This window comes from Phoenix dactylifera, chromosome 10, assembly GCF_009389715.1.
Source record: "Phoenix dactylifera cultivar Barhee BC4 chromosome 10, palm_55x_up_171113_PBpolish2nd_filt_p, whole genome shotgun sequence".
Taxonomy (NCBI): domain Eukaryota; kingdom Viridiplantae; phylum Streptophyta; class Magnoliopsida; order Arecales; family Arecaceae; genus Phoenix; species Phoenix dactylifera.
The window spans coordinates 6,797,980-6,820,400 of record NC_052401.1 but is presented as its reverse complement, the minus strand read 5'-3'; the positions used below and the strand labels follow the sequence as shown (position 1 = coordinate 6,820,400).

General features: G+C 37.8%; 1 protein-coding gene across 8 annotated transcripts; it reads right to left on the bottom strand.

Annotated features, from left to right (window-relative positions):
* Positions 1-1,607: 1,607 nt before the first annotated feature.
* On the bottom strand, positions 1,608-21,537 carry LOC103704948 (protein-L-isoaspartate O-methyltransferase-like). 8 transcript variants are annotated; one of them, XM_039130920.1, is made up of 7 exons: positions 21,294-21,537; positions 18,905-19,009; positions 17,000-17,124; positions 9,251-9,521; positions 6,159-6,323; positions 4,021-4,086; positions 1,608-2,128 (listed from the first exon to the last, which is right to left on the bottom strand). In XM_039130920.1, the coding sequence occupies exons 2-7, from the start codon at positions 18,984-18,986 to the stop codon at positions 1,878-1,880; spliced, it is 960 nt and encodes a 319-aa protein (XP_038986848.1). In that variant the 5' UTR covers positions 18,987-19,009; positions 21,294-21,537; the 3' UTR covers positions 1,608-1,877. The 8 variants fall into 8 exon arrangements, with proteins under 8 accessions (XP_038986848.1, XP_038986849.1, XP_038986850.1 ...); XM_039130921.1 differs by lacking the exon at positions 18,905-19,009 and adding an exon at positions 17,189-17,291; XM_039130922.1 differs by lacking the exon at positions 18,905-19,009.
* Between the last annotated feature and the right edge of the window lie 884 nt (positions 21,538-22,421).

Here is a 22,421-nt window from a genome sequence, read left to right as displayed (position 1 = left end):
AAATAGAATAATTTGAGGGGCGTATATGCAAATAATGATTTTTGAAGGATAAATATATAATAAGCAATATTTGCAAGGCGATATTATACATATAAAAACCCATCTTAAGAAGGTGGTTTGAACTCTGCCTTCTCCTTGACATCTACAAGAATCTAAATAGATATTGAACCACATAGCATGCCAAAAGAAATCAATTCATTATTCCAACATAGAAAAAAGAACGAAGGTCCCACACGAAATTGGAAAAGATTTTAAATAAGCAAAAATATCCCAAACTTTTATAACATCTCTTTTAGCTACTCTCACCTTTATCTCCACTAATTTCAAACGACTGCATGTCTTGATCTTGTTCCCTCAAGGACACAACGCGCTTGCTTCAAGATTCAAAGCTGACGATCAGTCTTTATTCTTTCCTTCTGGATTTATTTTCCTTTTTCCTAATATTTTCTTAATGGATGTCTTATGACTTCAGACATTAATTTTAATATTAGAATGACATTTCGCATTGAAAAACCACCAAAATCACCATCAGTAGCGGCAAATTTTGGTTCGGAACGTACAAGCCCTTGCATTTTGGGCAATGTCATGGACGTTCAATTTCGCAAGACGTTGATATTCACTCGATGTCCATGAGCAATGGCTCAGTCTGCTTAGAGTCTAGTTTCCTGTCTCAGTAAAGCAAGCTAGGGATAGAATCACAGTTTACCACAAAAAAAAAAAAAAAAAAAAAAAAAAAACCACCATTACCAACCTTTTTTTAATCTTTTGATCGTGGGTCGACCTACCACAAGATAGACATGAGTTACAGCCCAAAAAGTAAGTTTACCACAAAAAGGACATAAGTTACAGCCTAAAAAGCAATTTTAATTTACTGTGTAATTTGAGTTGTAAGTATCCAAACAAGTGGATTGATTTGTAGTTGCTATACAGCTCCATTTCCAGGACTCCAAACAGCTTCAGTGTTTATGAATTTGGGCTTCAAAAACACAACCTGATTCCAACCAGGATAGTATTATAATTGAGCTCAAAACCTAAATCAAACCTGACGCTAATCCAACCTAAAGCCAACACAAATCTAATATAATTAATTAATAAATAAAGCATAGTTATTTTTAATCCAAGATATTTATATATTTCATTCAAGCCGTGTCCGATGTAAAGACTCATCAGAGGGTGAAAGAGGTTGCTAGGCTCAATCTCCATAGAATTAAAAGAGACTTATGAGATCTTTCTTTCACCCCATAGGGATCAGGCGCTGCGACCAGCTGCCCTTCCCCTCTCCCTCCTCTCTTCCACCCCTGGGCTCTCTTCCATAAGGGAACTTCCCAAAGAGATCTATGCAAGTCAACCCAAATAAAATCCTAAAAATGCAATACTAACCAACAACAATTTCTTAAATCATTCTACGATCTTAAATTGCCTATACAATCCAACCAAACCTAGCCCAACCCAACACACACCCAGAGCAACAAGGTTTCCATGAAATTAATACTCGTTCTGCAGGCAAATGTAAAAACATGGGAGAAGAAAGAGAGGTCATTTTTTAATATCTGTGCCGGACACCAAGCCAATAAAGATCCTGAATGAAGGTTTTTTTAACAAGAGCATGATGAATTCAGAGTGGTAAAGATTTAATAAAACATCATAACAATATAATTGTATAAAGTAAACCTAACAGTGAAACATAGCAAGACCATTTACAAGGACAAGATAACAAGACAATTACAGATTCAAATGCATGAGAGGCAACATTGCAACTGCAGATAACGCTCTGAACTGTACAACAAAAGACTCAACAAAGACATACTACACTTTGCATTGGCATCATCTCTCCAGTAATTTTCACCAGCTTCTGTGAGTTGAAGGCACTTTGTGCATCAAAAGCCCTGTAGTTGTGCCGCTCGGCTTGTCAGTGGGACATAGCGCACGGATGTTTCACTTCGAATGCTGATGGAGCCATCCAGCTTCTTATCAACCACCTGCAAATCCTGGAAGAAGCTCCCCACAGGAATCACCATCCTTCCACCAGGCTTCAACTGGTCAAGTAACGGTTGAGGGATCTTTGCAGCTGCTGCTCCCACATGAATGGCATCATAGGGTGCCTGCTCTGGCCAACCTTGCCGTCCATCTGCAACCAGTGAATAGGTTCATCAACAGTTTACAAGCAAATCATGGCTCCTCTGTTTAAATCAACATGACTTGGTAATGCACAAGTTTTAAATAAAACAAAGTTAAAGATTTCAAGTACGAATAATTTTCTAAAACTATGCATTCCACTGGAAGAAATGCAAGTACAAAGTAACAGATCCAAGGTTGTAATATAGTGGTCCAAGCAAGTGGATCCAATGGTATATAAAAATGTGTTTTCTCTTCTTTTCTTTTCTTTTTTTAGTGAGACAACATAATAAAAGGCTGAGCACCCAAATAATGAAATTGCATAAGCTAAATTTTTACACTTAATCAGAAATATCATGCCAACATGATAATTATAAGAAACGGTTTTTTATCCCATTTCTTTGGTGTAGGCTGTAAAAGCATTTTCTATTTACTCTCACCAAGTCTTGCATTCTTATTCCATAATTCTGCCATGTTTTTTTGCCTCTTGTACAAATTGATGCACGTTGGCCATTCAAAGGATGAAGAAAACACAAGAAATGAATTTCAGAAAATAAAAAACTGAAATGCATCATAAATAGGGTTCATAAATGCCGCACCACAAATTTTACGACTTTCTGTTCATATCTTGTCTTATTAAGACTCAAATGGGCAAGGTCGGCAAAACCGTTCCGAACCAGATAGTACCGGTGGCTCACCAATACGGTTCCGGCAACGGAAACGAGACCTGTTGCCGGAGCCGAAGAAGAAGAAGAAAAGAGAGCGAGCAAGGGAGCAAGGGCGAGGGAAGGGTGGCAGACGTCGGCAGGAGGGCCGGCGGAGGCCATGGGGTTCCGGCGGCCGAGGCCTCCACCGGCCCTCCGCCGGTATCCCCCAGCCTCCCTCCCTCTCTCTCTCCACTTTCTCTCTCTCTCTTCTTCTCTCTCATGGTACAGTTGACTCTATCGGTACAGGCCTGGCACGACAATCTAGTTGGTTATAATACTTATTGGTTGCACCTTGTGCTCCATTAGAACCAAATGACCCCTATATTTTTTCCATGTGCATCATATTATTATATATGCATGCATGTAGACATATTGCCTTTTGCCAAATACCATATATTATTTGCTTAGATCTTTATATTGCATTACATATTATATTATACTATATTATAATGGCCATTTTGTGCTACATTATAATAGCCGCAATGTACAAATAATTATAGTTATAACAATATTAATCTAATATTTATATGCTATTATTAAATTATAAAATATATTTTGGAGTAAACTTCTCCATAGAGAGGCTTGGAATAATTTATTCCATGAGCAGGGGTTAAAATAAGTTGGAACTCATCCCAGAAAGGCCCCATAAGAGAGCTCTTTACTCCCCTCTCCTGAATGGAAATTGAAGCTCATCAATTACTCTCTTCTCCCGTGCATCACCTCTACTACCTCACTATGACTCCTAGATTCTACACTCAGTCCCATTGCGGTGGGACACCGAAAACTTCAAAGTTCAAAAGGTTTGATCCTAGCCCCAAACCCTAATTCTAGAAGTCATGCCGTCATGGTGACCAACAACTTGGTAGGGTCTGTAAATGTCAAGATCAATATCGCTACCCCTTAAGCATATCTGCCTACTTGTAGCCACCTCTTTCTCCAGTATCATATATGACCATCCATTAAGCTTGCCTTGGTGGTTGTCACCTTCTTCTCCAACGCTATAATCTCGAAGGAAGAAAAGGGATCTTATAGGGAGATTGAGCTAGTAGTTGGTTGGGCTAGGTTTGAGTTTGGGTGGGGGGAGGTGGATGCTCGTCGGATTAGAAGCAAATAAAGAAGGAAAGAAGAATAGAGGAAGAAAGAAGGAAAAGGAAGCCTTTGAGGCATAGGTCCACAAGATAGGTAAAAGAACACTTACTTAGCATTTTCTTTTCCTGTCTACATGTTGAAGGGGGACTAAAATCCAGACCATTAAGATTCAAACCTAATTGTCATAAAAGTGAAAGCAGTAGATAGTCAAATATTTTCAAATTTTAATATTCTAATATTATTATTTTAAAATTTATGTATGTAGCCAAATTATTATTTCTCATATAAATAAATTACCTAAATATAAAAAATCCATGATTTATGTACCATTATAATAGCGCAACGAACAATACAATAATTTGTTTTCTATTCTCCCATACTTGGCCAGTATTTCTTTATATAAATGGGTAATTTTGTCCAGTTTATTGAAAAGTCATCTTAAACCTCCCCATTCCAATTTATTCCAACCAAATAACATTCAGAGTTACTGCCAGGAATAAGATATTGTAAACCAAAAATAATTCAGTTTTTTTTTTCTCCCATTTGATCCACAATCTAACCTGATTAAAATGAGTTGGAAACAAAATATTGCAAGAGTGCTGTTTCACAACCAAACACTACTTTAGAGAGTTTTTCATTATTATATGACACTCATGCATGGAAAAGGGACTCACATGTAGCAGCTCAAGCCTTTTGCATCGCAATAACAGGGTTTCATTGCAGGATGCCTCTAAAACTGTTACAAGTGCTGTTAAAACATCGTAAATATAAACTATTTTCCTAACTATGTTCTTTCTTTATTCTTTTCCCCACGTTCAATTTCACTGTTACCATCATCTTGTGTAAAACCACCAGCCACACCTCATACGTCTCTAAACTTCCAGCCTCACTTTGCTATCTGTCACTGAAGGTAGGTGTTCAGGCATTAAATATTTATGATATGGATTAGCTGCTTTTCTTTGTTCATGTGCAATGTTCATGCTTAACAACTAATCCATATAATGGCATTACAGTAAACATGTCCACTTACCCCAAAAACAGTTAAAAGAATGTCTTTACGGTCTTACCATCTGTTTCCCACTAGGACTGCAGATGTCCGCAGATATTTATGAATATCTCAGGCCCGGAATAACAGGCTTAAATCAATCTCATTCGACTAGAAAATGAGACAAAATCAAACATCATTCAAAACTTAACACATAAGAGCTGTGCTTGAACACTTTGGGTTTGCAAAAACAAATAGAATGTCAAGTTCAGCTCAATAACACCTCATCAACGCTTAGGTAACAAACAACCCAAGCTTGGAATCAGCTCAACAACAACCTCATTAAAGTTCACTTAGTTAACAAACAAGCCAAGCTTGAACATGTTTTTCAAGATTGGCTTAAGGTCAGCTCAGACTCAAATACCCCTTCATATAACGCACCAAGTCTAAGCTACTTGGTAGTGATTACTTATCTCTGATGGGGTCAATGGCAACCCCAGATCCCACATCACATTTGTGCAAGTTTCAGTCCTCACTTTGCTTTCATGTTACACATCACTGTCAGTTATCTGATTCAGGAATAAGTCCAGAAGTGGATTCAGATGCCGGCTGGAAGCAGAATTTTCAAGAAAATTATTGCAAGAAAAATGTCAAGGAAGCAGGTGGATGAGTAAAATAAAAATAAAAAAATAAAAAGCAGGTGCAGAACCCTCTGTGGATGATTGCAGATTTTAAGACTTCGCTCACCTCCCAATTGCTACAATAAGCTGGTGGCATAATTCAACATTTTGACCTAAGGGAAGCAGCAAGGATAACTTAGAAAAACTATTGTATTCATAAAGTGCTATATTCCAGAATAGATTCCAGTTTCCACCAATAAAATCTTGTCTGTATAAACCCCCTTTTAGCTCTTGATATATCCATTGCATTTTTTAAGTATAGGTTACATGGTTAGAATTTTAAATAGTGCAGCTCTCGTATTGTGCATGTCATTTCTTTTTTACTTCTTATGCTTATGATTTTACTCTGACAGGATTTATTGACTGCTCAAAGTCAGAAGACACACAGTCCCCTACTAGAGAAAGCAAAACACATAAAGATGAGTTTGAGTTTTTATCATCTCCTGTTTGGTGACAACTTAGGTTTGAAAATACTCAGGTTACAGGCTAAAATTGCATGCCTGGTATGACCAAATGGATATCAACTAGTAAATTGAGAAACAACGTTATCTCTCATAAAATTATAGTGTAAGCAGAACATACCAGCAACATGCAGAGAAAGGGAACCTCCATTCAGCAATGATGATGCAGCACTTCTTTTAACATTCTCAATGGAAGAAGCAACCAGTTCTGGAATGTGTTCGACGCCCACAGCACGGCCTTGCAGTCCAACCATCATTGCAAAGCATGCTGTCAAGTACCCACTCCCTACATGAAAGTCACAAGCAAGGAAATATAATGATGTATCACTTTAAAGTTTAATAATATTTCAAGGGCATGAACTTATCACCTACAAAGTGCAAATGTTATGCAAGTGTAATTCTAGTTGTTATTACACAAATAAAGAATAAAAATTGATATTACAAGTCTATCACTGTCATAAATGATGCTATCATATGGTCACTCTACCATTATTCTCTTTAAAATACTGCAGCAGGGGTCTTGCTAGAGGCCCTGACAAGTGCTAGCAACATCCAATCTCAGGGTTCAAGCGGCAGAGACACTGACCCAATTTTTAAATGACAACTATAGAATGGGTTTCAGCTTTTTTCAACCAAACCCAGCTGAAACCTGATAGAATGAGGCTTTCTAGTTCCAGCCAAAACTTGAAACCTCACTAACCAGAAATAAGCATTGTATGCAAGGTCCGCCGAAGCGGTGTCGGGACCCATGCCAGTCGGCTACCAGTTCGATACGGTGCTGGTTTGGTACGAAATGAATCAGACAGTTCACCCCAATTCAATAGACCATGATTCAAGCTGTTTAAAGAGGCGGAGCTCCTAAATCGGTTCAAATAGGTGTGAATCGAGTGGTTCACACCGGTTCCACTCGGAACCCCTCGGTTTGGGGCGGTTCGGAGCAGTTCAAGACAATTTGGGGAGAATTTCGAAATTTAAGACCGAACTGACCTAGATTCTCACCGGTTTGGTTCAAGTTAGTAACTTCTATTGATTTTCTTATTTATTTTTTTGTTCTTTTATTCTTCTTCAGTTCGGGTCGAAAATAGAAGAAGTTAAGTCGATCCAAATCAAAAGGGGGTTCATGGCCAAGGGTAAAGATGTCAGAGTCAGAGTTATTTTGGAATGTACCAGTTGTGTCCGAAATGGTGTCAATAAAGAATCGCCGGGTATTTCTAGATATATTACTGTATCGGGTTCACGCTCGAACCATACCGAAATGTATTGGGAATCGGGCGGTTCAGCATGCCTTGACTCAAGATTTGCTGTCTCGGCATCGGACCCCGTACTGATGCCACGCTAGCACAGTGTCGCTACGGTATGGTACGGATTTTTTTTTGGCATATCGAATATCGGTACGTCACCCATACAGAATATCGATACCAAACCGGTACAGAATGGTACGCCCCATACCCGCCGGGTTCGGGCCGGTACAGCATACGATGCGTTGACTGTATGTATTGATATACTCATATCTATTATGGAATTGCTCATGAATCACACATCTCAGATGGGTTTTTGGTGCATATACAATGTTTTAATGTTAGCATTCCTACAAGAGCTAAGTGGCATGGTATTACCAATTGACTATTGCACTATACATTTACCACCACTTAGAAGTAATACCTTAAATATGGCACCATGATGACCTCAGCAATCTTACCAGAAATCTAGAAAATCAAGAATGCTAACTAATTATAAGTCTTGTAACACAGGAGGAAGAGCACAGATAAATTGCAAGCATTACAAGCACACCATTCCATAAAGCCACCATCATTGTCATCTCATAGAACAATGAAAGAGAGCCAAATGTCCCAACATTCACTGCAACCACACTTCTGGCTAATCTGCCTTTTTTCTATTTTAGATAGATGAGGATGGTAAATGACAACTAATAGCCATTTGCATGAACATTTCATTCTAGACTAATTAGCTGATGGCACAGGTGGTTGCAGCATCCAAGAGAAATGGTACTGTATCGCTTCCATATCAATGTGAGAAGCCTAAGAGACTAGACTTTTTTGTCTTTGGCTGAGTGCCTCTCCATAGCTTTGCTTTGAGGCTGAATTGTCCTTTTTAGGTGAACTTTGAGTCCCAATGACACCAGGAAAGGGGAAAAAACTTGTTCACCATGCATTTTTTCTTTGGCCCTTACAGCATAACATGTGCTGCCCAGATACCACACCTCACTTTTTTTCTTTCCTTAATCACATGCATTGCACATGTCCATTTCTATGTTTTGAGAAATTGGATTAGGTGTCAGAAATTGTTTTCAGCAAGACGAAATGAGTTTAGGTTTCCACAGTTTTGATGATTTCAGCAGTATCCCTCTAGTATAGGCAGTTTTGACAGAAACCTATAAAAATTCAAAAAAAATATCAAGAAAAATAAAAAAGTTAGGAAATATCAGATTGCATTAAAACAAAAAGAAATTACCTTTTGAACATTAAAGAAATATCATTAGAGAACATATGATAACAAATTTGTCAATGACACTTGAACTCTAGGATAGCCAGGCCTATGTCAAGAAATTACCTATTCTCTAATCTCTCTGGTGCCTAAGATTAAAGTTTCAAATGTTCCAAAAACCTGCAAATTTCAATTGTAGTCTGAAAAAAAAAGCCCCAATATATTTTAAAAGAATGATGAAATGAAAGAAATCAGGATAGACAAGCTATATATGCATTAAATTTAGTTCCATAAGTTAGTTTAGGCTAAAACGCCAGAGTCAGCCCCACTTTCATATCACAATCAGGCTAAAACTGGAACTTTCGGTGTCAGTTTCAGAGTTTCAATGAAACTTAAAATGTCTGGTTTCTTCTTTAAGTTGAGAAAGACTGTATATGCTATGTAAGAGTGACAATGGAGCCATATACAGAAATATAAGGAATGAATATGGAGGCAATGTAGGCACTCAAGTGACTCAACTGAACAACATGTTCACAGAATACTCCAATAAAGAGAACACTTTGCACTCGAGAAAATTAAAACACACTATAGTTTTGAGTCCTTCTACATTGTCAAATCCTTGATGCTTTCTGTTAACGAGTATCTGTGTAATTATATACTAACAGAATGTATTCAAAATATGGCCTCTTATGTCTAATGACTAGTAAAATATCCAACAAAATATAGAAGTATGATGTCATGAAAGCATACAAGGTGGAGACAAAGCACCTGAACCTACATCTAAAGCATGCATGCCTGGTTGGAGATGCTCCTTCAATAGCTCCAGACAAGTTCCATGCATATGAGGAGCAGATATAGTTGCATTGTAGCCAATTGGCATAGGGCTATCAATGTAATCTGAGTTGCCATCAGGTACAAATAATCCCCTGTCAATAGTCTCCATTACTTCAGCCACTTTCTTTGTTTTGATTACACCATATTGCTTCAATTGATCCACTAGTACTCTGTTTTTATCAGCTGATCCTCTAGTCCAGAAGTGCTGTAATATCATGAAAATGAGCAACGATGAAGATCATCTTCATAAGTATGATCATAATTCCTGCTCTCATATCTTCAGCAGGAAAAAAAGGAATATAAGATGCAGATAAGCTTCAATATAAATCTCCAATTTTTAGATCAATTGCTCAAGTACTGAGAAAAATAAAATCACAACAGAAATAGGAAATTTTATAAGCATGATTAGCACCAAAAACTAATATAGCATATATAAATGTCATGCATGGTTTTCATCTCAGCAGAGATATTAGTTTGTGTCCGTATCTGGCAATTCCTGATAGATTTAAGCCTCTAATATCTGGGCCAGTGTAAACAGATAACTACCAAGATATTGGCCAGTATAATATAAACATACCGGCTGATAATTTTCAATCATCCTTTTTACTTCTAAGACGGATATACTGACTAATAAATTTCAAAACCAATGCCTTAATAAAGTTACTACACTTGGATTTACCATGTCGGCTGAGATTTTGATATGTTGGTCCTAAAATATTGACTGAAGTCTCGAAAAATCTCAGTTCCTTCCAAATTGCCCAACTTCCATAGCAAACAAGCTGAGAGCTCAATTCATCTAAGTCTCGGCCACCCACTGCAATAACTTAGATCTAGGGTTTTCAAAAACCTTGATATCATGAGAGTTTGCCAATAATGAAAGGCCTAAGAAGATTAAAGGTAATAAGATAATTGGCGAAGTTAGTTTATCTTGAAAGAGAGAGCTGAGCTAATCTAATTTCAGAGTGGTGTAACGGCAAATGTTTGAAATCTACCATACATGGTTCATACAGAGATTTCGATACTCATACTAGTACCATGCTGGTATAGTATTGTTATGGGTCGGTTCATGGTATGCTGAAAATCGGTCGGTTCAGCCCGTACCGAACCAGTGCCCGTCGGCACTGGTCCGATACGGTGTATAATTTCGGTTCTGGGTTGAAACCGAATGGTTTCATACGTGTACCGTGCAAACCGGCTTCGTTCACACCAATACATACGCATGGTTTTCCGCGCTAGGAACCACGCTCGCCCGCGGTTCCCCACCCCCGGGGGGCAACGAGCCTGCGCGGGCACGCGGGATACTCAATGCCACAGAGTGGCATTTAATGCCACTCTGTAGCATTTGACGCGGACGCGCGCTCGTCCGCGCGGTAGTTTTTTTTTGGGTCTTCGCCGGTATAGTACCGGTTCGATTCGGTACTGTACCGGTACCATACCGGTACCAATGTCCACCGATATGTCGATACAATCGGTACGGCAAACCTTAGGTTGGTTTATAATACTGCCACTTGGTACGCCTCAAGATTGGCCGAGCCGGACCGAACTGCATGGTTCGGCTCGTACCGAGCCAACCCGGTGGAAAATCGGATCGGTTTAGCTATTAAATTCAGTTCTGGCACCGAACTGGCTAGAACAAATTTCGAACCGACTGGGATCGGCTGGAACCGGACCAAGCCGGCCGAAAAAGGCCAGTTCCTTTCAACCTCGGTGCGAACCGTCCAGATCGCACCGAGTCAAGCCGGTTCCAAACCGGGACCCCTCCCCTTTTTCCTTCTTTTGTTAAAAGAAGGTGTTGGGAAGGTTGTCCCAACACCTTCTCTGTTTAGTTTAGAGTCTTAAGGCCTAAACAGCTCCCCCTCCTCCCAATTTGCAAAATCACACCGATGCAATGCTATTGAAAGAAGATCTAAGCCTCAATAAGATGTGCTTCCTCTCCCTTATCTCATTCCCTCTATATTTGGAGGGGTTCAAAAAATAGCTCGAAATTTGCAAAATAACAGAAGATCATGCCAAAATTTTTGATTTGGGCTTGATTTTATGATATGTTGTAGATCTATGGATAATTTACACAATGACATAAAAATTTTTGGATTATATATAATTTAAAAATTAAAAATATATTTTTGGATGATTAGCCACAGCCATGAGGTCACCACATGACTTCTTGTCTGAGACATCCTCTTGGAGATATGATCGAGAGATTCTTAGATGAAGCCACTACACTATCCCGTCAACTCAGTCAGAAAAATGACATACATTCTTCCAACATAGCTAGGCAAAGATGGGCACGAAGGGTAAGCAGACAGTAAGTGGCATGAAAGGTAAGCAGGCAGCTGCCCAGCACACCAAAAAAGAAAAACAAAAGGCACCTGCAGCCCCAATGGAGAGTGTAGAGGAGAAGCTAGTTTACTCAAATCCAGAGACCAAAAGCAGCAATTCTTGTAGTCATAGATCTACTGGCTAGAAAGAGAGTGAAAGATATGAGACCACCGTTTATGAGACAACTGCATGGTGGTCTTCAATTCACTGATGAGTCCCAGTTTACGCATACTACATAGGATAGGGACTACAATGCACGATATGGTAGAGCATGCGAGGATACGATTGCATATAGGAGACGGACTCTTCGAGGTCATTCAAGAGGATATGATGCAACTGCAGATGACCTCGCATGTGGAGTAGAATCCATAAACATATCAGGTTCTGAGTCGTATACTAGATTCTATTATCCGCAGCCACAAGCAGCCTATGACTCATACGAATATGGATATAAATATGGTACGTCTAAGACATCTTTCAGTGGCTACTACCCTATGCAACCTGGAGCATTTTACAGATCAAATTTTACTGTCGACTTATTCGGACGGGCCTCTTCACAATCATTTTATCAGTCAGAGGACATCTCTTAGAGATAAAGCTTCAGCGAGAGATCCGAGAGTGCTTATAACCCCAAGCGTGTTCCTTATGGGATGAATAGACAAGACTACAACGCCGTTTGATGAGAGAGGTGGGCAGATGTGCCTCCTGATTATGCTAATGATCCAGATATCTATGAGAGGCATCGCTACTCGATGAAATTTTAGATACTGATATGTATGTACTTTAAATATATATAATTGATTGCATTATTTTATATTTTTCACCTCGCTACTTGATTTGAGGATATTTCATATTGCTTCTTGTAGCATGCAATATCTCACTAATCATTTTATATTTTGTACTATTTTAAAATAACAAGATGCATCATTTAGGTTAAATCGGGATCATATAAACATCAAAAAATATAAAAAAATCAAATTAGACTTAAAATTATTGAAAAAGTTGAAAAAGATTGATTACCAATTAATTGAACTCGAAAAACTCAAAAAAAAATTGGGCATGCTGGTTTATGTTGGTATGGTACCGAACCTATATCGTACCGACCTGTCCACCGACCAATCCCGTGCCGGTCCGCGGACCTTGGTACGTCTTCTGTGCTGGGTATCAATTTGTTACTGTTACAGTCCAATACAGCAAATCTTGCTGCCAGAAAAGAAAATACTATATCAAGACGGTCAATCGACAATTAGATACCACAAGTGATTTCTAAATCCACAGCAAAAAAAAAAAATTAATGTAACCTAGTCATAATTGTGGAGCATTCCTATACATGGATAATAATGCAGAGAACCACCTTTAGAGAATCTTTTTCCGCTCAGAAGTCCTAATTGATTTCCACGGGGCCCTCACTGCAACACTTGGTATGCTTAATAAACTTGCAATCATTTTTTAGGAAACACAACGATAACATGTAACGATCACTTCTAACAGAAAAAGGTGTTGCCTCAATAATGTTTCATGAAGCATTTAATCACTTACAAACTTCCCTGGAACTCATAGTATATAAATATTTGATCATGGATCTTCTCTGCATACTTTCCATATATAAGCTGTCTTGCTCAGTCATCAGAATTTTGTGCAGGCAAGCTGTACTACATAATACTTCTACTTTTAGTAATATTCAAAGGCTCCTAAAGCTTCCTTCAAAGATTAAAGATTCATCATTATGCTAAGCACTTGAACTACAGGATGAAAGAAATGGACACAATTAATCATCAGCCCCAACAAAATTTATTTCTGCCGAGCTATTTTAATAAATTAACACAGGAAAAGAGTTTCATATATGCTTATTATTTTTTGTAAGTATCCTTTTCAGCCTGATATTTGGAATAGTCAAAACTCAAGACGCTTCGAATATTTGCACGAAGTTCATCACCAGCTCAAACCTGCCAGGGGCTGATAAAGATATATTAATTGAAACAGTAATGGACAACCATGGTCTGCCGTACTGCTCCGGCCTGGGACCGGTACCGGATCAACGTGGAATCCGATACCTATAGTTTATTGTTGAAGAACCGGATGGGACCGGTTTGGACCGATACGCCACCGATTTCGTACCGGTCCGGGCCGCCACCGGTACGCCAACTAGTACCGGTACGGCGGACCTTGTGGACAACACATCAATAGTATAAGAAAAGAATTTTTTAGAAATAAAACTTAGAAAAATTGGAAAGTTTGAATGAAAATGGATGATAAAAAATACATTTAGATGATTTGCCACTAGACATACTTACCTAAACTAAAAATGCATCATCAATTACGTAAATGTTTCTTAAAGAAAATATTAAATTAACCTAAGTGAATAAAAAGACTGTAAACTATCTATAATTTATATTAAAAAAAAATTGTTTCAGAATGATAAGTGTTTTTTTTTTCTAAACATAAAATAAAGGCATAACCCTTAGAAGTGCATGATTAAATATTTAAATCAAGAGGTATCATTGAATATTTGAATTTATCTTGGAAAAACTCAATTACTTCAATGTAGGTGATCTCTTCTTTTCCACTAATAAGAAATGAACAATGATAAAATATCCAAGAAAGATAAAGTGAATTCCACCATTGCTCATATTTCTCATCTTTCCTGTATTTGATGTTTTCTCATCCTCAAACAAATTGAGAAAAAACCTTCAATTTTTTCACCTGGCTAAAAGTAGCAAAAATTAAAACAAAGGCCAACCAGCAAGACAAAAAGTTGCCTGGGCTAACAATTTTAGGCTTGTAGAGACAATTCCATGAGTCAACCTTTCACTGGACCATTACCTGCCAATACTTTTTCCATGGTCAAAAATATTAATGTCAACTGTCAATGCAATAAAAACTGAAAGGTTAGCCGACTATCAGTTCAAAACTGAATGCCGCCACCTTTCCTCACACTAACCAGCTTCTTCATACACCGTACACATCTAAAGTCATCTGCACAAAATTTGACTTTAATCAATATTATAAATGATGGAAGCAGTTGGCTTCCTGTAGTGCCAGATTTAAAAGGAAATTTTTAATTCCCATCAAAAGTATCTGGATTAAGTCTCTTCCAATTCATATGGTACAAGTCCTAGGACTCCTTAAACATGATTTTAGTTGGACTGCTTCTGTTACTCTTAGAAAGAAACCAGCTTCCTGTAGTTTATTTTGTCAAGAAAACAAAAAAGGCCTTTTTTCATGATCTATCTTCACTTCTTTCTTCCATTTATTACTTCTTATCTTTATCGTCCATTTATTTTACCTCATTTCACCTGACAAAAATAATCAGGAAACTTGTCATCTCACCCCAGAATACACTTGATGTAGTGACCACCTAAATGGAGCATCAATGGTAGCCCCAGAATTCATTGAAACCTAATTTACATCACTAAAAAAATGCAATCTTTTGCTAGAGTTACATCAAGATTACAGAAGCATCATCATTAGCATGATAATATCGATGTCATGAAGTATTAATGTTATGGTGCTTTAAGAATAATGCAGTATTAAGACACCACGTTGATCTCTTAATAGAACTAGAATGACAAAACAAAAGGTTCCAACTTCCAACCAAGCATTAGCAGCCTGTTCAAGGCAAAAGAAATGTGGAGACAACCAAGGCAAATACCAGTGGGTGGTGGGGCAGCCCACCATCCCTGAGTGTCAGGACAGGGCATTGTCTTGACTCTTGAGTCTCGAGACAGGACGAGTAGGAAAATGAACCAGGATGGGATGGGGCAGGACCAGACATCCACTAACCGGAGTGTCAGGACATGAGGCACTCCTTTACACACAAAAAAAGAAAAAAAAAAAAGAAAAAAAAAAACAGGACAGCCCCATCCCACAGTATTTAAAACCTTGGAGACAACAAAAACTTTGAGAAATTTGTACAGGTTGGGAGGCAAGGTTTGCAAGAGGCAGCAACCTGCATTTCCTCCATTAACTAATCTTGCATGTCCATCTGATAGAACATTAGCCACAACAGCAATAGCAGCAACCAGGAATGGCAGCTCTTTAGTAAAGCCAGGAGTAAAAAGTCAAACATCATAGCAGAGCCTAAAGCATTGCTCTAGACTTTGACAGTCCAATTCTTGATAATGTTTACTTCTGTACTGCAAGACTCATGAGCACAAAAACATGAGTTTGTTGAAAAGTATGATGTTCCAAGCAATGACGATCCCTCATGTAAATGTCAAAAGACCTTTCAAATAAGGTTGAAGATTTCAATGAGAATAAATGTAATATATATGTCACTGATTTGAGATTTAAAAAGTGCAAAGAAAACAAACTATGTTTTTTACTAGCCTTCTTACGCCTTATTAATACCACCATATAATCAAGACCAGTGAATTATCAGTTGTTCAATGAATGTTGAAGGTTCTTGTTACAGATCATTTTTAAGAGGATTTTAGCCCATGACCTTAATTGTTTAATAAGTTCTCCTTTTCTGTCAGTCAGTTCCTAACTCTTTAACTTTTGCACTTGTAGCACCATGCCTCTGCCTTCTCTTCTTTCCGACATTAATATGCTGGTCCTATATATCAATGATGTTACCCATATAACATGAGTGTCCTTATCGTTGTCGTACGAGTTTTACCTGACACATGCACTCATCATACTGACATCCGAATATACGTAATGAATGCTCAGTTGTCTTGCAATATTCCCACATTCTATCGCAAACTTGCAATACATTAAAATGTTCAACTTCGATTGGAATTCTGATAATAGTCTAAATACAATCTAACCGTTCAATTTATTTTTTGCCATGAAGCCCAGGACTTAGACATCAAATTGCTTTCACTTTTATGGGTTTGATATCATATGTTTCCTTATTTCCATCATCCTCAAACAGGCCTCTCACATATGTAAGGAACCTTAACCACAAAATCAATCCATTGCTTATCACAACAAACAAAGTCATGCATAAACATTTCCAAATCAAATGAAATTAGTTTAGAACCCATTGTCCAGTGTGTAATGTAATATCATGGGTACCTTTTCAACCCACCAAGTCCTACATAGATTCTCAAATAATTATGAGTAGTCTACCAACAAATAATCCTAGAATGTTATCATTTGAAAAAAAAATTGCAAAGTACAAGTAAGCCAATAAAAGATGAATATCACTTTTAAAAATCATGTATAAATTTTATTAAGTATCTGGATATTATTGTACAAGGTCATGCAAGTCTATTATCTGATTTTATATGTTTTCACAAACCATCTCAAGAGACATAAGGCATGGTAATATACATATTAGTACAGTTTTAGTAATCCCATCATAAGGTCTATAATAAAGAATCGGAGGAGAGAGCACTTATTCTTATTTATATTCACCCCAGATATCTTATTTTTCAAATCTCCTTCAGTCCACATTGGCACAACCCAAAAGAACTTTAGGAACACTATTGCCAATAAAGCCACCAAGATCTTGGCATCCATCTCCTTTCCTAGATCATTTCCTGCAAGAGAAAATAGATTAAAGATATGTAACGAAAGATTTCAAAATTAATGGACTCACATCACCTTTAAACATCCATCAAGGTTAAAATATAAAAAGTCTTGAGGGAAAGCTCCAAAATTCCAACTATCGATCAAATGTCAACTGAGAGGATCACAACTCTTCCATCTTCAATCAAAAATCAAATACATACCAAGAATGTAAGGATTCACATTAATAACTTGTTTATTAATTGTCCCAATCACAATATGCAAATCTGAGGTAATTCAGGAAAATTACAGTGGGTCTCTTTTACATTCCTCAAGAAGGTTTTCGATTGATGTAATGTTCAAAACGGTATTTCAAAAAATTTTGCCCACCGTAGTTTTTACTGTTGCACCTAGAAGATTATAGTGATACAGAAATAATGCAGACACCAGTCCAAGTACTAGTGATAGCACTAATAGTTACGGTGATTGTAGTGAGAAAATAAAAAGGAAAATAACTGCATTATAAATTGTCTTAATGGACTTTTATATGGAGTAATGTGACAAAACAATCTTGCTTAGTTACCCTTAATTTCACCTTAAGGTCAACTAACTGCACAGGAACTATAAGATCCCTTCAATTTCTGTAACTTAAAAAAGTCTTTTAAAAAATCCTTGAAGAATAAGAGGTTGCATAATCCACTGTGCAATCTACTATATTATCAAGCAAACTTGCAAGTAGCTCTCAAACGCCTTTCCACCACTATAGGGAATATTGTAAATATGTACGTCTGCGATATATACTCACCTTTGTTTATTTCCCTCTTCCTCTTGTTTTAAGAGAGAAACAAGAGAAGGGTGTTATAAAACGTGGAAGTGCATATCTTAATCCTGAAATCACACCAGACTGGACAGCCGACCTTAAAAGAAGCTTCCAACTAGACATAGGACCATCCTTCTAGGATGGTTTCAAGAGGAAAGGAAGCCAACAGAAATGAAAGGATGGAAACGCTTTATTGCTGATAGACCTTATACCATTGTTCATAATTGATGGATTTCAAACAGGAAATTTCACTTCTGATAAAGGAACCATAGAAAAGACGGATAGCATAATTTTAGGTTGTAATCCAACTCAAACAACCTGGTAGCTTACAGCCATCCATTAAGCTTTTCACGTGCATCATATGTTCTCAGTGCTAGCGTCAACTTAATTGTGCACCTAATTGTGCTATAGCATTGTGGTCCACTTACTTGACAGCTAATCCATCAAAACAATTCTTGATTGATGTCAATTATTAATCAGAACTTCGGGTAAGATCCTGTTATATCCCTTAAATATAATCATTGTGCAACTCCTACTAATTTATTAAAATATTATTAAAGTCATCATGTTGGCTACATAAAAATGGAATATCAAATCTGGAGTCAAACCTTATTGTAAATTATCTCTAAATAACATAAACACACTCCATTAACGGGCCTAAAGAACCCAAATCTTGATCCGAGAGAGGAGAGATCAATCCTAAAAGCTACTGCAAACTCCAACAGAGAAATCAAATTTAACTTAAAAATTTGCCTCATATGATTCCCATTTAAGGGCGTCAACTCTGAAAGGACCAAAAAATACAACAATATAAGGATGCGATTGCAATATCGGCAAGAATAACATGCATTACTTAATTAAAAAATAATGATAAAAGGGCATTATTCTGTTTTCTGCATGTGAGTATGTCAACTTATATTCCATAATAGCGGCCTATAAAGTAGAGTATTGGTGCAATACATCAGTATTGTCATATGTTAAAGGTCAGGTACCTTCATTTAAATCTTTCTTGACCAACCAAACTCTATGTATTTCATTTGCTATAGTCCAAAAAGGCTCCCCTCCACTGCCCATCCCCAACAAATTCCCAGCTAAATCTGAATTCAATGCAAGCTCTCTAAGTATTTTGTTCAATATTGAACCAAAGGTCAAGCAAAAAATCAAAAAAGCCATGATGGGTTCTGCTTTTTTTTAAAAAAAAATTTAAAACTCTATCATGCAAAATATATTTCTTCCATTTAACATTTGATTTGGGTAAAACTAGATGAAAAAATGGAATTCTTTAATGTATTAATGAATGTACTAGTGAATCCAACTGAAATCAATAAATTTTGGAGGAGAAGTGGGTTTGCACTTTGCCGAACTTCGCTTTTCATAATATGATAGTGCAATGCAAGTGTTATAGAGCTTGTCCACAACCTACATACATCATATGGCTTAGGAAGTCAACTTGCCAAATACAAAGGTTTAGATAGTTGAAATGGCATGAGAGGGTAAGCATAATAGGATGGCCATTAATCAACACAGAAACACTAACGACAGCTATTCATTTTTCATATCTGAGTCCATAAATCAAGCTAAAATTTATGTTTACTTACATAATATTCTTCCCATCATTCTAATGGAAAACATTACTTGTTTTTGAGTTCATTGATAGACATATATGTTCTGTGGTTATTATAGATAACAGTTCTCCACACATATCCTCCTAGTTATTCTTCAATGTAAGCTATGACAGCAATGCACAAGGATATATGGTTCTAAAGAAAAGTCAGATAAACAAGTACCTTCAAGATATCCTTATGCTTCCTCATGCTATATATTTTAATTTTAAGGTTCCTATAGAAGTTAGGGAGATCTATGAAACTTGCCCCAAGTACAATATAAATAGCATTCACTGACATAACACAATGAAGCAATTCCAATAACTGTCATTTGAGAAGAACTTTAGTTTCTTGCATTAGTACCTTTATTTCTTTTGAATAAGAATAGGGTTAACCCTTTTTTATAATCATGCATGTAAACTCTTAAGCAAACTTCTTCAGAGAAAGCAAATTTGCAATCTTTATTTCCAAGAAACTATTCATCAAATAACAAAGAAACTTTGTTCATTTCTCCAGGAAAGTTTGAGTACAAGTTCTACCATCACAAGAGGCTCCACAGTCGCTTTTCCACAAACAATAAACTGAAACAAGCATGTATTCACAGGATGATATCATGCAAAAACTATAGTATTTCTCTTGAAACAAATTTTGTATGTCCAAGGATGCTTCACATCTTCAGACTTGATCTACCCATTACTTACAAAAAAGAAACTATGCTGTCATACAATCCACAGTCGATGGCCACAATGGATGCCCCTGCTCCAGTAGTATGCTTTGTCAAATATGATTGTATGAGACATTTCTACATCTTTTGTCAAACATTCTGAACGGAAGTCATTGTAGTATACAGAGGTACCATATAGACACCTTGGTGGGCATCTAAGTACATTTACTAAAAAATAGGAAAAACACAACTAAATTCATAAATATATAAATTTACCAAAAATAGAAATAATAAAAAAAAAGTCAAAAAGATAAGTAAATTAGGTGAATGCTTTAACTTTAATATAATAATAAATTTTCCATACAACAATTGATCATCCAAAAATACCATGGATGATGACATGAGTCAACAATCGTCTTATCAGATTAAGTAAATAACTAGTAAAAACACTGAAAGTAAGAACTTGTAAATAAGGTGTTAAGCTATTGGCAAGAAAGAAAGAGGTATTAAATACAATTACCTTATTCAACAAATGAATGCAATCCATGACAAGTCGCTCAAATATTACAAGAAGTTGGAGGAAAACCTCAAAGCAAGGACAGAGAACCTTCAATTGGTCAATCAGAGTTCAAAAGAAATCCTTTTCAGAATTTAGAACCGGTGTTCTGGAAAATTCTATGGAGGTATTCAAAGTTTCTAGAAAATAGTAAAATCTTTAGTTAAAAATATATGTCTAACTGATACATGATGTGATGTGTACAAGTTAGCGGTCAATAGTTTATCACGTATCAGAAAGAAAAGGCTTCAAATCAAATTAAAGATAATTAATTAAATCTGTTAATTTCCAACTTTCACCCCACCAAGAAATCCTACAACCCTAATGCATTTGAATCTGATAATCCCTTGGCAACCCAATTAAAAGGCAAGCTTTTAGCAAGACCCAGTCAAACATCTCCACAATCCAGCCTTTTACACAAACATCATCTCCATTTACTCCAGGAATTCCAATCAATGGCATCAAGAGAGATCAAGAAATGGAATACAAATCGAAAACCAAAGAAAACTTCCACGGAGGAAAGGGGTCAAAGGACTAAACGATAAGAAGCGAAGTACCTCCATTCTAGGGAAAGAGTAGAACCCCAGGCAGGGCCTCAGGAGCTTCTCAAAGGAAGAACAGAAAGGAGGAGGAGACGGGAAGGGAGAAGGAGCGGAAGAGAAGAAGAAGCCGGAGAGAAAACAGCGGCGGAGCGAGGAGGAGGGCCGAGAGCAGCCGCAACGGGGGAGGCCGCGAGGGAGCGAGGGCATTGGCTGTAAAATTGGTACGGGCTTCATCGCTCGCTGGCTCGCCGCCACACCCTCCGGGTTCTATATACACCCCCCCTATTGCTCAGGACACCCCCCAAAAATTAAAAAAAAATTAAATACTCTCTACACCCCCCATTTGCTAAGGACACCCCTAAAAAATTAAAAATTCCTAAATTACCCCCCACCCTCCCCACCCCCTCACCTAAATTGCTCTCTACACCCCCCAAACCCCCCCACCCCGCTCTTCCCCTCCAAAACACCCGCCGGCTTCTCCCTTCCGCCCAAAAACCTCGCCTCAAGCACCTCGCCGGCGGCCAAACCCCCTCCGTCTCCCTTTGAACTGTTCCGCCCAAAGCACCTCGCCAACGCCCAAAACCCCCCCGTTCCCCCTTCTCCCTCTCGTCGCCGGCATTCTCCCGATCTCCGACCACCTCGCCGGCTTCTCCCGGAACCACCTCCCCGGCCATCTCCCGAGCAACGAGCACCTCGCCGGCGCCTCCACGACCACCTCGAGGTAGCTCCCCCCCCCTCCCCAAATCGTTCGGCACTGGTTCTTTGAACCAGTGCCTTCGGTTCGGCCCCATGGGGCCGCCCCGCTGCAATTGGGTCGGCCCCATGGGGCCGACCAAAATACATTGGTTCGGCCCCATGGGGCCGACCCAATGTATCTTGGTCCCCATGGGGCCGAATCCAAATTTTTTTTTTTTTTCTGTTGCTAGACTATGGATTATTTTTATTCCCAAATTTTAGCCTAGATCACGTCCTTAGGGTGAATTGGATACCCAACATCAAGGACAAGTTTTTCATTACTAGATTAGATAGTAATTTGAGAAGTAGGGATAATTTAGAATCATTATCATATAGCATTAACATGGTGCATCCAAATATGATGATCTTGTTACCTTCATCGATGTCATTCTTGATCTTGGAATGATT